Source organism: Sebastes fasciatus, chromosome 23, assembly GCF_043250625.1.
Source record: "Sebastes fasciatus isolate fSebFas1 chromosome 23, fSebFas1.pri, whole genome shotgun sequence".
NCBI lineage: Eukaryota > Metazoa > Chordata > Actinopteri > Perciformes > Sebastidae > Sebastes > Sebastes fasciatus.
Window position 1 is genome coordinate 18,169,933 of NC_133817.1, and position 14,247 is coordinate 18,184,179.

Here is a 14,247-nt window from a genome sequence, read left to right on the forward strand (position 1 = left end):
TTAACAACGGCAAAACTATATCAAATCATCTGTTTGCAAACTCTCACACAACTCGAGCAGTATAATCCAAGTCTCACTTATCCAGTCGTATGCTCACTACTTCCCAAAAATATGCATCTTCACTAAATTCTTGTACTATTATCATGTGCATATTATGTTTATATTGTTTTCCTTTGTTCCTATTGTTGTTTGCTTTGTATCAATTTGTATTTAATCCCTGTGCAGCACTTTGGGCAACTGCGGTTGTTTTTATATGTGCTATACAAATAAAGTTTGACTTGACTTAGCTAAAAACTTTGCTATTTCTTAGCACTATACTTCTGTATAAACAGTCCCGCAATTGCGCAGGCGCGCTACTCACCCTTGCGAGTAACGTTTAAGCGGAAGTGTTTGGGAAATAGTGAACATACGACTGGATAAATGAGACTTGGATTGTACTACGCAAGTTGTGTGAGAGTTTGTTAACGGTTGTTTTGATATAGTTTTGCTGTTGTTAAACGCGGCCCCCCATTTACTTTGATTCATTAAGAATTTTCTCTGTTTTTCGATTCTCCATTCACCATGGAGGCATGTGAGAAAAACAAAGTTTTCTTCACCAATTCAAGGTAACACACGGTGAGTAATTGATATACAAATTATCATTTTGGGGGGTGACATTTCTTTAAACAGAGAAAAGAAGCCGTTAAATTCCAGTCTGTATAAAATGCCTGTGAGGTAAATTTACCTCCACCTCTCTCACTAACATTTTAAAGGACTCTGATGATGATTGCCCTCGTGTGAAGTGCTACTCCTGCGTCAGTGCTGTCATCACCTGCACTTTGTCCGCCATTGACGTCAGCATGCTGACTCATATGTTCAATTTCAACTCAATTTGATCATTTGGTAGTACGCAGTGCTTTGTTGGGTATCTGACTCATGTTTGAACACAAAAAAGACAAACTCCTCTGTAGTAGCAGCATGTATTGTATATACGCACACGTTTCAGAGTAAACACTGTTAGGGTGACTCACACAGATGTCAGTATATGTGCAACACACATACACAAAACATGTATTGTGTCCTCTCACGTGTCTTTTTTCCCCTCTTTCAGAATTGTGTGTCCTTGGCATCTTTTGCTCTTTTGCCACTGGCTCAGTAAGGAAGCAGCCGTGGTGTGTGCATGATTGTGGACCACAACAGCAGCGGGTAATAACCACGCTGACCCGCGATATTATGGTCCCGCCTGGGAGCAGTGGCAACCAGTGACAGTCTCAACCCTTGAAGGAGCTTTGGTTGTCGCGCTGAAGTCAACACGGCCGGCTCAGCAACAAGAGACAAAGAAAAAAGCAGCTGTTTTAAAAAAGCTATGTTGTGCTTGCATACTTCGATAGCTCTTGTATGACACAGGAATTGGAGCTGCTGTATTAAGGTACTGTTAATGCAAAGCAAGTACTTCCTGCTACCGTTTTTTAAATGAAATGCTTCCAACCACTGGAAAGCTTTCATTGTGAATCCGCTCGAGGAAGCGCTAAAGTGATATTTCTATTCAAAATTGGTCTACATCAAATACATTCTTGTACACTCTTCTTCTTTTTCATTTTCTTGGTGGTTCAGTTTTTAATATTGCAAGGGATAAAGATGCAGTCAGTGTCATTGCCGTTATCAGGAAAAACACTACGCGGTGCCTGCATCATGAATAATACTAAATAAAAAAAATGAATAGGATAATAAGAAAACGCACAGACACAAACCTGAACGGAAGCATTCAATTATCTGCTGAATCCCAGATTTGGAGGTCTGCAGAGGCTGCTGGAGCAGAGGAGGATCGCCGGGCTCCGCACAGAGACCTGGAGAACAAGAAAGAGAGAGAGAGAGAGATAGCATTTTATCAAAGCCAGCATATAATTGCATCACAGTATGACAGTGTTGGAGAAATAGACCATCACCTGGGAATTCAGGGGGCCTGGTAAGACACAAAGTATATTGCAGTGTGCTTGAAGGGTACACACAATCACAGTCACACAATGAGGTCTGTCTGAGACAGTGATTCACTCTGATGGCATTACCTTAACACACACACAAACAACAGATACATACAGACACACAAATAGGCTACGTTCAGACTGCAGGCAAATCTTTAAGACAGACTGTCCGCACTGTTATTTGTGATCAGATTTTGATTTGTGTCAAGAAGACATCACCAACCCATGTGCATGGGCTGCTGTGGTAACGACGTAGGCGTCAGAAACTACGTAGCTACGCTGGTGACGCAGCTTTCCAAAGCGGAAGCATTCGTCCTTGAAACAATCACGCTGTCAAGTCGCACCGCAGAACTCCTCCGTCGCTGAGTTTGTCTGGTGCGACGGAGGAGGCTGGTAAACATTGCGAGGGGGAAGCAGCAGAAAGTGAAAGCATGTTGCTTTTCAATTTTATTTTTTTCTGTGTTTTCTCTTTTCCATTGTGATTTGTTAAATAAAAAAAAATGGAAATATTGTACCTTTGAATCTTGTATACCATATTATACATCTCCGCCAATAAAATGTGTTTACATTTTTTTTTTAAAAAGCAGAAAATTTATTTCGGCATCTGTCCACGGACTGTTGTTCTCCATAGCGTTCTGCTAGTAGCAACATGGATTCTGCGAAGCACTTCCACACTTTGAAATTTAATTTGAGCGGCCAGAACATCCAGACTGAAAAATCCAATCTCTGTAAAAATCCAATTGGAATCACATTTCAAACCACCTCCAAAAATTGTTTTTCATTTGTTTTTTTTGCTGTCCAGACTTTCTTAAATCAATCTGGATCACAGACTGTTTATAAGAAGTGGACGTTGTCACCGTGACGTCACCCATTGGTTTGTGGACTGCCATTTTGAAGCCTCGAGTTTGGCAATTTGACCGTTGCCATCTTGGTTTTTTTGCAACCAGTAGTACAACCGAATGCTGAATAAGATGTTTTCAGGCGACCAAAAAGGTTAAAACTAACTTTAAAAAACTGAAAACAAACTGTTAAAGGGTTAAAGTTGTAAGACAACGTTGTGGTAGCGACCTGTCAATCACAAGGTAGCCCCGTCCTAAAGCATCCCCTGCTTTATGGTCTATTTTACTCTAAATGGGACCATAATTTACTAAATGAACATCATGCTGTATTGAAGAAGACTTGAAACTAGCGATTGAGACCATAAACTCATGTTTACAATGTTTACTGAGGTAATAAATCAAGTGAGAAGTAGGCTCATTTTCTCATAGACTTCTATACAATCAGACTTCTTTTTGCAACCAGAGGAGTCACCCCCTGCTGGCTATTAGAAAGAATGCAAGTTTAAGGCACTTCTGCATTGGTTTCACTTTTCAGACCCAGAGGTTGCTGCCTGATCTGGATATGCCAAAAAAAACGGATTTGAGCTGTCAGTCTGAACAAGGCCACATAGTCACACACACTCAAGGGTGACTATGAGAAAGCAGGTCATCTGTCTTTTCCTTATAATTTCAGTACATCATTAAATACAGCTCAAGTGGGAGTGTTGGCAGACATGCAATGGGGGGCCGAGGCATGCCGATGACAAATTTTCTGGTGCTTCGTCCAACTGTGTTCAGAGCCAGCTAGCGCAGCATCTGACGCTTCAGCTTGGGTGTCACACAGTGCCACTTTATCAGCCACCTGACCAGGAGGAAATTGATGCGAATTGGAAAATGTTTTGCTTTTTCTCAACCTCAATCACCAGGGAGTGCAGGGTCAACTCGAGAACAGCGACCCTTATGCTGGTAGGGATCAAGTGCTTTGTTTGAGTTACTGACAATAATACTGTAAGGGCACTGAGGAAATCACATTTCACCCTTCACATTTGTAAGCTTTATTGATCTAGAAATTCTAAAAAAATCCCACTATTGCACTCACTGCAACCCATAGTTGTCAATAATAGCATCAGGTAAAATGTCTAAAATAAAAGTATGTGCAATATATGCAATTTAGTTCAGAGATTTATGCAAAATCTTCCATCTTGACTAAAACGTAGGAAACAAACTCATACTGCTTTTCGAAAACAACACAAAAACACATTTTCTGTTTGGAACAGAGAAACACAGAAGATAATTTAACAGATTTGCCTTCAGGGTGTTATTTTTACCTATTGATTTAAGTGCCAAACAATTTTATTTTTCCTTTGTATAGAAGATTAAAAATTGGGGCCACGGTTCCTGCATTATTGATGCGAGCCGACTGCGGCTCCATGACCCACGATGGGCTACTAAGATGGATTGCGGGGAGTCAAAGTGCTCTCATTCTACCTGCTTTCATGCATTTTCATTATTCCAGCAACTTAATTGTTACATCAATGCAATGTTAACGTTTCATGGTGATGGGCGTACAAACAGAGGAGGGGTAAACGGCCTCAAGAGCAGACCACACAGACCCTGTAATCACCTCAAATGCGTAAGTCAAATTTCTCACATTATATCGATGTGAAAGAAGGTGACGGGGAGAACATCGTTTCTTCTGCAACAAAAGGAGCATTTTGTTACAGTGACGTTCAGGACAAAGCTCCAAACAAAACACTGTCAATGTTTCCAGCTGAGACAAATGTCCACTGTTTGTTGTTTTGAAGCACGTACTTCAATAACAGCCCGAAAACTACAATTTATGTTCAGCCAAGATGCACCATTGTCAGAAAACAATGTGCTTTGTTAATTCATGCCAACATATATATTAAATGATTTTAGTCTCAGATTTCTTTTTTGCAGTTTTGTTCTATCCAAGATTAAGTTACTTCTGGTCAGATAACTAGAAGTGGAGACCTTGCATGTTCAAAAGCCTTGTTGGCCCCACATATGCTTGAATGCACACACACACAAGCACACACACCCATACTACAGGGTAAGTAGTGCAACATGTGTGTGTGTAGGTGAGTGAGAGACAGACAGAAAGCAAAGAGACCAGCAGACAGACTGACACACCCACAAAGACGCAGACAGAAAGAGAGCTGGAAATGTGAATGACAACTGTGTGAGCGGGTTTGACAGAGAGCGAGATGGAGATTATGTATTAATGTGTGACAGAATGTGTTTTTCCCCCCGTCCCCATCCCCCAACACCTCTCCTAGGCAAGCTGCTATAATCCCAGCGGGGCAGGTCAGCGACCCGCCGACCTCCACGCCCCTCCACCCCCTCTGCAAGAGGGTCAAAGATCAACCAATCAGAAACGTCAGACCACGCAAACAGCTTCCTTTTACTATGGGTGGCGCGTTCCTTAACAGCACTGTTAGAAATGAACTCACAGTAGCGGGATTTACATGTGAATCAAGACATCTACGTCTGTTTTTTGAAGGAATGCTACAGTGAAAGAAAAGCAGAGAGGAACATGGGTAGCCGAGCCAGAAGGAAGGAAGGAAAGAAACAAACATGTCAGCATTCAGTAGTAAACATTAATCATCATAATTGCAGCTTTAATAGCCATGTAGCACATTTTATAATCCAATACCAATGGGTTAGCGTGGCTTTAGGGTCATGAAACACATTAGCTGTCAACTGAAGCAATAATACAAAATTGGCAGTGCAGGGTGCCTGTTGTTTCAGAACAAGATCAACTTGAGGCCTTGTCCACACATACACAGGTATTTTTTGTAAACATAGATTCTCTTATGCATTTTGGCATTTTTTTGTCCACACCCAAACTGCATTTTAGTTTACAAACAGAGCTTTTGTAAAACTCCGGCCAGGGTGGAAATTTTCAGAAACTCAGTTTTCAATGTTGACGAGTTTTTGGCGTGTAAATGTCAGAGTGTGCATCGTAATCTCATTTGTGAGGCGTTGCTAATGATGCGACATGTCATGCAACGGCGGCATAAATATTCCCACGAATGGCGGATGTGGCCAAATAACCCTGTCAACAGGACTTTTCACATGTTTACATAATAAATGTACAGTTACTCTTCCACTATATTGAGGAACAGAGGCGTCAGAATGCGCTACAGAGGTCACTGCCAATGCAATACTCCCACGACACAGACCCCGTCGCTGGTGTGCGTGTGTCCCAACCTGCCCGCTGGCCTTGACTGTGCTTCAGTTGTGTTTCTGCGTTTTCATCTGGATGGAGATTTTTTACGTGTACGTGTGGACTAGGTCTGAGAGAGACGGGTAAGTGTGGCCTAATTTTGAGTCATCAAAATTTCTGTGGATACATGAGTTACACCTCAGACAGCAATATATCCATTCATTCAAGCCATATCTTTTAGGAATCTTATTTTTTTTTTTGAGAATACAAATTGTACAGAATACAGTTTGCCAGAAATGACACCAAAAACATCGGTAAGCATTCTCAAATTATGGCAGAGATAGTATTACTTTTGCAGTCACCCTGCTGCCATCTAGCGAGCAATATTCAGAAGTATCCGCTGCCATACCATCAGACTACAGAGCAGCTTCTTCCCTCAGGCTACAAGACTCTTAAACTCATCCTCCAGCCTCCACCGTTTTGTTTTTCTTATGTTGTAAAATGGGTCTACAACTGCATTTCGTTGCCCATACCTGTGTTGTAACATTGAACCTTGGACCTTGATGAAAAGTTTAAAATACAACTTTCATAAATGTTTGACAATGTTTGCAGAGCCTCTTTTGGTTTCCATTTCTTCTGTGAGGACACACATCATTTGATCTCATGTGGAGCAGACAGCCAGCCGTGCTCCGATGCTCTGGCAGTGAAGCTACGCTAGGAGGCTGACAGACAGTTTTAGCCTGAAGGTGGATGAATCAAAGCAGCAGGAAGTGCAGTGGGAAGAAAACTTTACCCACCTGTGTTATGACCGTAGCTGCCAGCGCCGGTCTGCTGAAGCAGCTCCTCGGTCTGGCAGATCTGATCCCTGGTGTTACTGGTGCCGCTATCGTCGGACTCAGGCAGCAGAGGGGGAATGGGCTTCCACAGAGGCTTGCTCTGGAGCTGGGCCGCGGAGTCGTCCTTTTCCTCGTCGTCCATCGGGGTTTCCTTCTGGTCCAAGTTCTCCGACGGCGCCTCAGCTGAAGAAGAGGTCTGGAGCTGGGCTTGATCAGAGGACTGGTCTCCTCCTCGGGGCTCCTCCTGTGGTGGAGGCTGGGTGTCTGCTTCCTCCACCTCTGTCTGAGCAGCATTCTGTGGGACCAAAACCAGACATGAAAACATGAGCTATAGAAAAAGGAGGACACAAATCAAACCTAAAATTATAAGCCACTATGTGTATGATTTTTATGTCATTATAGCGTCTTTGTTTGTAGAATAATGAGACAAAAATATGTGAAAATGGTGCAATCTATGTGTTGCTTTCAGTCAAATAATCTATGGGTAGTGAGGGAAGCAGCACACATTGCTGTCTGCCACAGTGAATACTTTCTTCATACTAACACTGGAAGGCGCCAACGTCAGAAATGTTCAAATTTGATACATAAAGGGATAGTTTGGGTGTTTTGAAGTGGGGTTGTATGAGGTACTTATCAATAGTAGGTTTGGAGAAACAGACAGGAGCATCGGCACCGGAGCAAAGCAATACAGCGCTGTGTCCGGGGATGGCAGAAAAATGCATTTTAGCCTCCTAAAAGAAAAGCTCACCTAAAAAAAATTATATATGTGTTAAAGCGTACACTATATTTAGAATATTTTCCGACGGCGAACTGAACTGAAAGTGAAATGTATCTATACTGTTTTTGTCATCTGAGACTGCTAGCTTTGGAGAGAGCATAGATAAGTTTCAATTTCAGTTCAGTTCCCTGTCAGAGATGGGAAGGGCTGTCTGATAGCAAGATAAAGCGGTGAAAATATTCTCTAAATATAGCGTACACTTAAACAGATATACATTTTTTTAGGTGAGCCTTTCTTTTAGGTGGCTAAAATACAGTTTTCTGCCGTCCCCATCCATAACACTGTATTGCTTTGCTCCCGTGCTGGTACTCCTGTCTGTTTCTACAAGCTGGGAGCACACCGGCTGTCATCTACTGCAGGTAATACGCCAACTATTGATAAGTACCTCATACAACCCCACTTCAAAACACCAGAACTATCCCTTTAAGAAAGAGAGACACGAGCAATCTAGTCCTAAATAACTATTACTTTAAACACAAAGCACACATAAATCGTATAAATGAAACTTGATCATAAATAAATAAACACTGGCATATATCCAACAGAGTGCCCATCATAAATAAAATTAGCCGCCACCTCTTGCTGTAAAAATCCATATTGTTGGGCAGAATGAGGAGTCGCAGCAGGTGGGAGAGTGTGTGTGTGTGTGTGTGTGTGGTTGTCATGTCTCCTGAGGACCAAGAGATTTTGTGGGGGGACATTAACCTTGTCGCACTAAAGCCACCCTTCAGCAGATAAGTGACTCCACACCAAGCCTTCAGTGTGCGCACATACATCTGTCTTAGCGAGAGTGTGTGTGTGTGTGTAGCTGTGTGTGTGTGTAGCTGTGTCTCTTGACCAGACCTCCTCTCTCTCTCCAAGTCCCCAATCTTTTCTCCTCTCCCACCCACCAATTTATCCTCATTTTCTCTCTGTGTCTGTCTCTCTCGCTGCTCGTGTCCCCGCTGTCCTTGAAGAGGGATAAATGACTCCACCGTTCAGGCACATTACAGCACATCACCACAGGACGAGTGGGCCACTTGGACACGAACTCGCGGTGCGTACCACGGCATAATTAAGTGACCGTAAAATAGCTTAACAGTATGTTACGCGTGCTCAGTGAACCCATCTGTGCAGCACAACACACACAAACCATTACAGCCACTGAACACAAACACTTTTAACAGTTGATCATGCTCTTAAGGATTTCATGAAGATATTACATTTCTATATTACTGTGGCAAGAAAAGAAAAATTCAGCATCTTGACTGTACAATGCACATGTAAAAAAGAAACATCAGGGAGTGCCACCATTCAGTTAGCATATGGATTTATCTGTCAGTCAATCAATCAACTATTAATGCCTCATTTTTTTATTTTCATTTGGAAGTGGTGAACATGGAGCATGAGAAGGGTGCTGATTAGAGTAGGTGGACGCCATTAATTTCCATTTACTGCTCGATAAAACTACGAGGTGGAACGAAGAATAAAATAGACAGGTGAAACCTGGATTAAACAGGGTGGATTAGAATTATTATGATTGATTATAAAAACATGATTATTTTTCCATATACCTTACATCAAAGTATGATCTCATCCGTTACTTTCAAAACAAATATTACATGACAGACTGTAATGGATAATTTCTGAACAAATACATGCATTAAATGAGCAAGTACTGTTTCTGAGGTGCCTCCTAGAATATGTGAATGCATCTCAATACAGTGACTTTGATTTTGTTGCCTGGTGATTGAGCACAAACTGCTCTGTACCTCATGCAGGTGAAGGCTGTGGCATAAAGAGAGCATAAGGTAATTTCCCTGAGCACAACAAAAAGGGTTAGACATGAATAAACAAAGAAACAAAAGTATTTGCATACAGTGATGGTTTCCAGAACAAAGACAGGGATAGGTCTGGTCTAACAGGATGAGGGCTGTGTCTCAATTCGCGCACTTCCATACTTACACTTGCTATTTCAAGTGCCCAAGTGTGTTCACACTGAGAAGTATGGCAAAATGCAGTGCACTCGAAGTACCCGGATGTTGTACTCAAAACGGTCAAAAAGTTGAGTGTGGAACACTGGACACTTCTCACCCCCAGCGGTCGTCATCTGTGCTACGTAGCGGAAGGGGAGGGGTCCTCAACTTATTTCAAACTTGTGAAAATGGCGGAGGATGAGGCTGCATTGGTTGCGATTGAGACGGCGATCACCGAACTATACAAATTTAAGTTGTATATGTGTTTTTTTCACCTTAGTACCACTATACTGTAGTCGTATATATGCCATTATTGGGATGATTTATCAGTCTGAATTGAATTACTGCCGATACGGCGTAATGTCCGCAGCAGCTGATCTACCGAGCTTCCGGTTAGTTCTGTGTGCGATTTGAGATTACGCTACTCCGTCGAAAATTCATGCACTACGCAAGTTATCCGAATTGAGACACAGCTTAGTTCCAAACTAAAACGAAGCTCAATGGAGATAATTTCATTAAGCCAGGATGAGTTTAATCCTTATCCAGGAAAATGGTTACATGTTCTTCTGAGCACATATTGTGAATAAAGTGTAAAGTGCTGGTTACAAATTGGTGGTTTCATATGCTAATAGCTAGCACAGTGTCTGGTAAACAAGGATAGAGGCATTCAGATGGAGCATATTTAATAATTTGACATGTGTAAAGTGGGATATACTGTACACTCATCAGCAGAGCATCAAATTAGAGTTTATCTCCACTGACACACAGAGAGTACAATATGCTGTTCAAATGACACAGGTGGGGGTCCAGTTAGGTATCAACATAAAGGAAGTGTGTTTTCCATAATGTGACAGTGAAGGGAGTGAAACTGGACAATAACATTCAAATTTCCAGTACCTCGAGTCTGCGGAGGCAGTGAGAGTTCTTCCTCCTGGTAGACTTCTGGGCCCTCATCATGCCGCCAAGAGTGACCTGCTGCACCACACGCTCACGACCAGCTCACTCCTGTAACCTGCAACAACACAACCACATGAGCCAAGAGGAATACACTTCATGAAAGACAACTGCTGCTGGATGGACTTCTAAAACATAAAATGCTTATTTATGTCTGTACCTGAGCTTAGTTTTTCAAAATAGATAAGAAATTACAGACACTTCTCATGTTTCATCTTTGCTCTGTTTGCTTATGTATGGATTTACACTTAATGGCTAACTGTTATCTGCAACAACAAAACTTTTGCTAAGAGCTGTGTGTGTGTGTTCATAGCTGCACTGTAACTACACACAGTCTACCTGCTGCATCACTGGTACATTTAAATACAAGAGGATAAAGCAATAATTAGGCCACATATGGTATTATTGGAGCCACACATTTGAAGATTATAAAAGCAATGGGAATGTTAACAGACATGTTCATTCTCTTACCACCAGTGGTGGAATTAACTAAGTATATTTACTCAAGTACTGTACTTAACATTTTTAGGTATTTGTACTTTACTTGAGTATTTCCATTTTATGCTACTTTATACTTCTACTTCACTATATTTCAGAGAGAAATAATGTACCCAAAACAAATATTTAAGAGCTATAGTTACAAGTAACATTTCAAACTAAGCATTACCATACAAAACATAATGATCAATTCATCAAATATGATCTATTATTACCAAAAGCATATGAAGTAGTTAAAATGAACTCCACCTTGACCAACTACAACATTAAAGTACTGCTCACATACTAGTACATCAATAAAAATGATTCAATAACACTGACAGTAGCCACTCTGCATTGTGAGTACTTTTACGTTCGGAATGCAGGACTTTTACTTGTAATGGAGTATTATACTGTTACTTTTACTTAAGTACATGATTTGAATAGTTCTTCCACCACTGCTTGACACAGACTATGGTATAACATGAACTTTACAGATTGTAAATGTTACCCAAATGAACTTTTCCAAACATCTTCCACATCTGTAAGCCATCACAAAAAGAGTGAGTGTCCTCGCAGGTTGGTGAGCATGTAATGATAGCCTATTCCTATGTACCACAATGCAATAAAAACATAGTTTACTGTGGGTATGTTTTAGTTTGCTGTTTTTAGACTATTGTGTTCTGACATCCACAAATGTACCAACCAGATCCTTTTTAATTCAAAAAGATTAAATTAGATTAACTGCCAAACAAGATTTATCATTAGAATCAACAACAAAATGTCACTTCTGTTACACCACCACACATTTCTGTGTGGATATTTATTGTGAAAGCATGTATAATGCATTAGAAAAACACACAGTAAACATACTGTAACAGCTTTGTATGTTTACAAGCTGTGGAGTGCTTAGAAACCACCAGGATGCAAACTGGGTCTAAATATAAAAACAGAACTGAATATTTTAAAAAAAGGTCACAGTAATGGTTTCCCATAATGCTAATTTAGCTGCTTGTCATATTTCTGGCAGGACAATTAAACCCATGTTACCTGCACCATTACTCCGTATGAGGCACACTATCCCCGCGTGCATTAAAATGAGTACTCTGGCCTTCCTAACAAACACTAATGCTAATGGCTATAATGCTTTTCCTAGAGGAACTTACAGTGCTGGGAACACTGTTACGGCTGCATTAAACAACTATAACAGGTGATTCTATGCAAATAAGTACTGTTGTAGCCAACATGCATATATATTACATGTACAGTATATGAAGCACACAAGCACTTCTACTGGGGATAACCTGTGTCTGAAATATGTACTGGGAGTTGGGATCAATATATTTCTGGTTTATTACTCTGGTATATATTTGGCATATTAGAGAACCAATGTCAGGGAGGATATTTTAACCACTTTTCATTCTGTTGTATCCTCTACTGGGCATTAAATTAACATCCCTGGGACAACCTCACAGTGAAAAGTAGTCTATGAGCCCCCGTTTACTAAGCTAATGTAATTCACTATTGATAAGCCTAACCTTCAAATAACAAATGTGTGCTTCATTTCATTATAATTTATTTATATGACAGCATCAATGGTGAAATAACATTCATTGCTGCCCTCTAGTGGCTGTCTCAGTTAAAACAGCTTGGTCCAACTCATTCACTCACGCCAGATGCACCTGACACCACACTAGTGCTCAAATCCACTGGTTCAGTATCACATGTTTTAGCTGCACTATGGCACTGTTTTCTGATTTGTTACCCTTTTGTCATACCTACTAGCAACACTAGGCCAGCATTAGCTGCCACCAAGGTTAGTGAACCAACTGATAACTAAAAGAAATTGACATTTTTTGACAGTGGATTAATAAAAAAAAAAAATGCCCCAAGAGTCAAATGGTGGATTAATTAGATGAGCTGCAATTACAGGTGCTTAAAGCAGTTTGGGTATGACATGCCACGGGTGTCCCAGACTTATGGAAACTTAAAACAAGCCGAGAGCAAGACAACAGCAAACAACTGAGCAGGATATGAGAAAAGAGAAAGCATTGATCTTTAATTAAAATAATCTCTTCTACGCCTGGGGCCGACATAAATTAGTTAATACTGTGATTTTATGGTTAACTATTGTAAAGTAGTAAATACACAGACTAATAGCTAGAAAATGTTCATTGTGGGGAAACTTGGATTAAAAAATAATTCGAAAATGTGACAGAAATGGAAATATACTTTAAGAAACTGAACTGTAGAGCTCGCACCTACACATAACAGTGAAGTTACACTGTAAGTGTGGCGTGAACATCACATGCTTTCATGATACAGCCAATGCCAGATGCACAGGCATGTCCACACTTGGGTAGATTTGTAGTACCGCTTGATCTCCAGCAGAGAGAGACAAAGCTTGCACTTTAAATGTGAGTTGAAAAGTTTTGTAGTCTGCTGATGTTTCCAAAAGACAAGACACAAAGTAAAGCGGAACACAGTCAAGGGCCCACAGAGAGGTTGCACCGACGTATGTCTTAATGCAAAAGGATGTAATTTAGCTTTACTGTTTAACTAACCCATGCACACAGATGGAGTTCTGCCTGGTAATTATAGCAGCCGAAGCAAAGAGGAGCAGGTGAGCAACCGCACAACTTCACCAACCAAATGATCTGCCAGAATAATGTCAACACAAAGCCACTGTGTACATGAAAAGACAAAGGTCAGATTGCTCTTATTGCCTTGTAATGGGAAATTAAATGCTTTGTTGGGTAACAGCTGTGTAAATCATGTTATCACACAGGTATGGTCCTGAAAACAGCGGCATCACTGTGATTAAGAAAAGTTTTTGCATGGAATTAAAAAAAAGTTAAAAATGTATAGTTTGTTCCTGAATTAAAAAAAGCTTTTTAGCCCTCTGTAACAACTCGTTTTTCTTTTTAAATTCAGATTGGACACATGAAGCAATCTTCTTTTAGTAGATAGGATGGACCAATTAAAGGGATAGTTCAGGTGATTTCAAGTGGGGTTGTATGAGGTACCTATCCATTGTCAGTTGTCATCGTATTTTAGCCACCTAAAAAAAAGGCAATATCAATATCAGTTTAAGTGTAGGTCATATTTAGAATATTTTCGCCAGTTTACTTTGCATTGAGACAGCCCTTTCTGACAGGGAACTGAAGCCGTATCCATCTATGCTGCCTCAAATGGTTAGTTTGTTTGTGCTATTGTGTGATTTTTGGAGAATCAAAACTAACCCTTTAAAACACTAAAGTCAAATAATGACACAAACA

The 14,247-nt window shown here is 40.7% G+C and overlaps 1 protein-coding gene across 7 annotated transcripts in view; it reads right to left on the minus strand.

The window, feature by feature from the left end:
- znf800b (zinc finger protein 800b) overlaps positions 1 to 14,247 on the minus strand; it is a 42,935-nt gene that overhangs the window by 12,143 nt on the left and 16,545 nt on the right. For all 7 annotated transcript variants that reach the window (XR_012592754.1, XM_074626225.1, XM_074626223.1 and 4 more), the window contains exons 2-4: positions 10,436 to 10,550; positions 6,767 to 7,100; positions 1,731 to 1,826 (exon numbers count right to left, since the gene is read on the minus strand). Coding sequence is in view for 6 of the 7 variants with exons in the window: in XM_074626225.1 (XP_074482326.1) it covers positions 1,731 to 1,826; positions 6,767 to 7,100; positions 10,436 to 10,495 (490 nt within the window). In the remaining variant the exon portion in view is untranslated. The remainder of the gene's footprint in view (positions 1 to 1,730; positions 1,827 to 6,766; positions 7,101 to 10,435; positions 10,551 to 14,247) is intronic.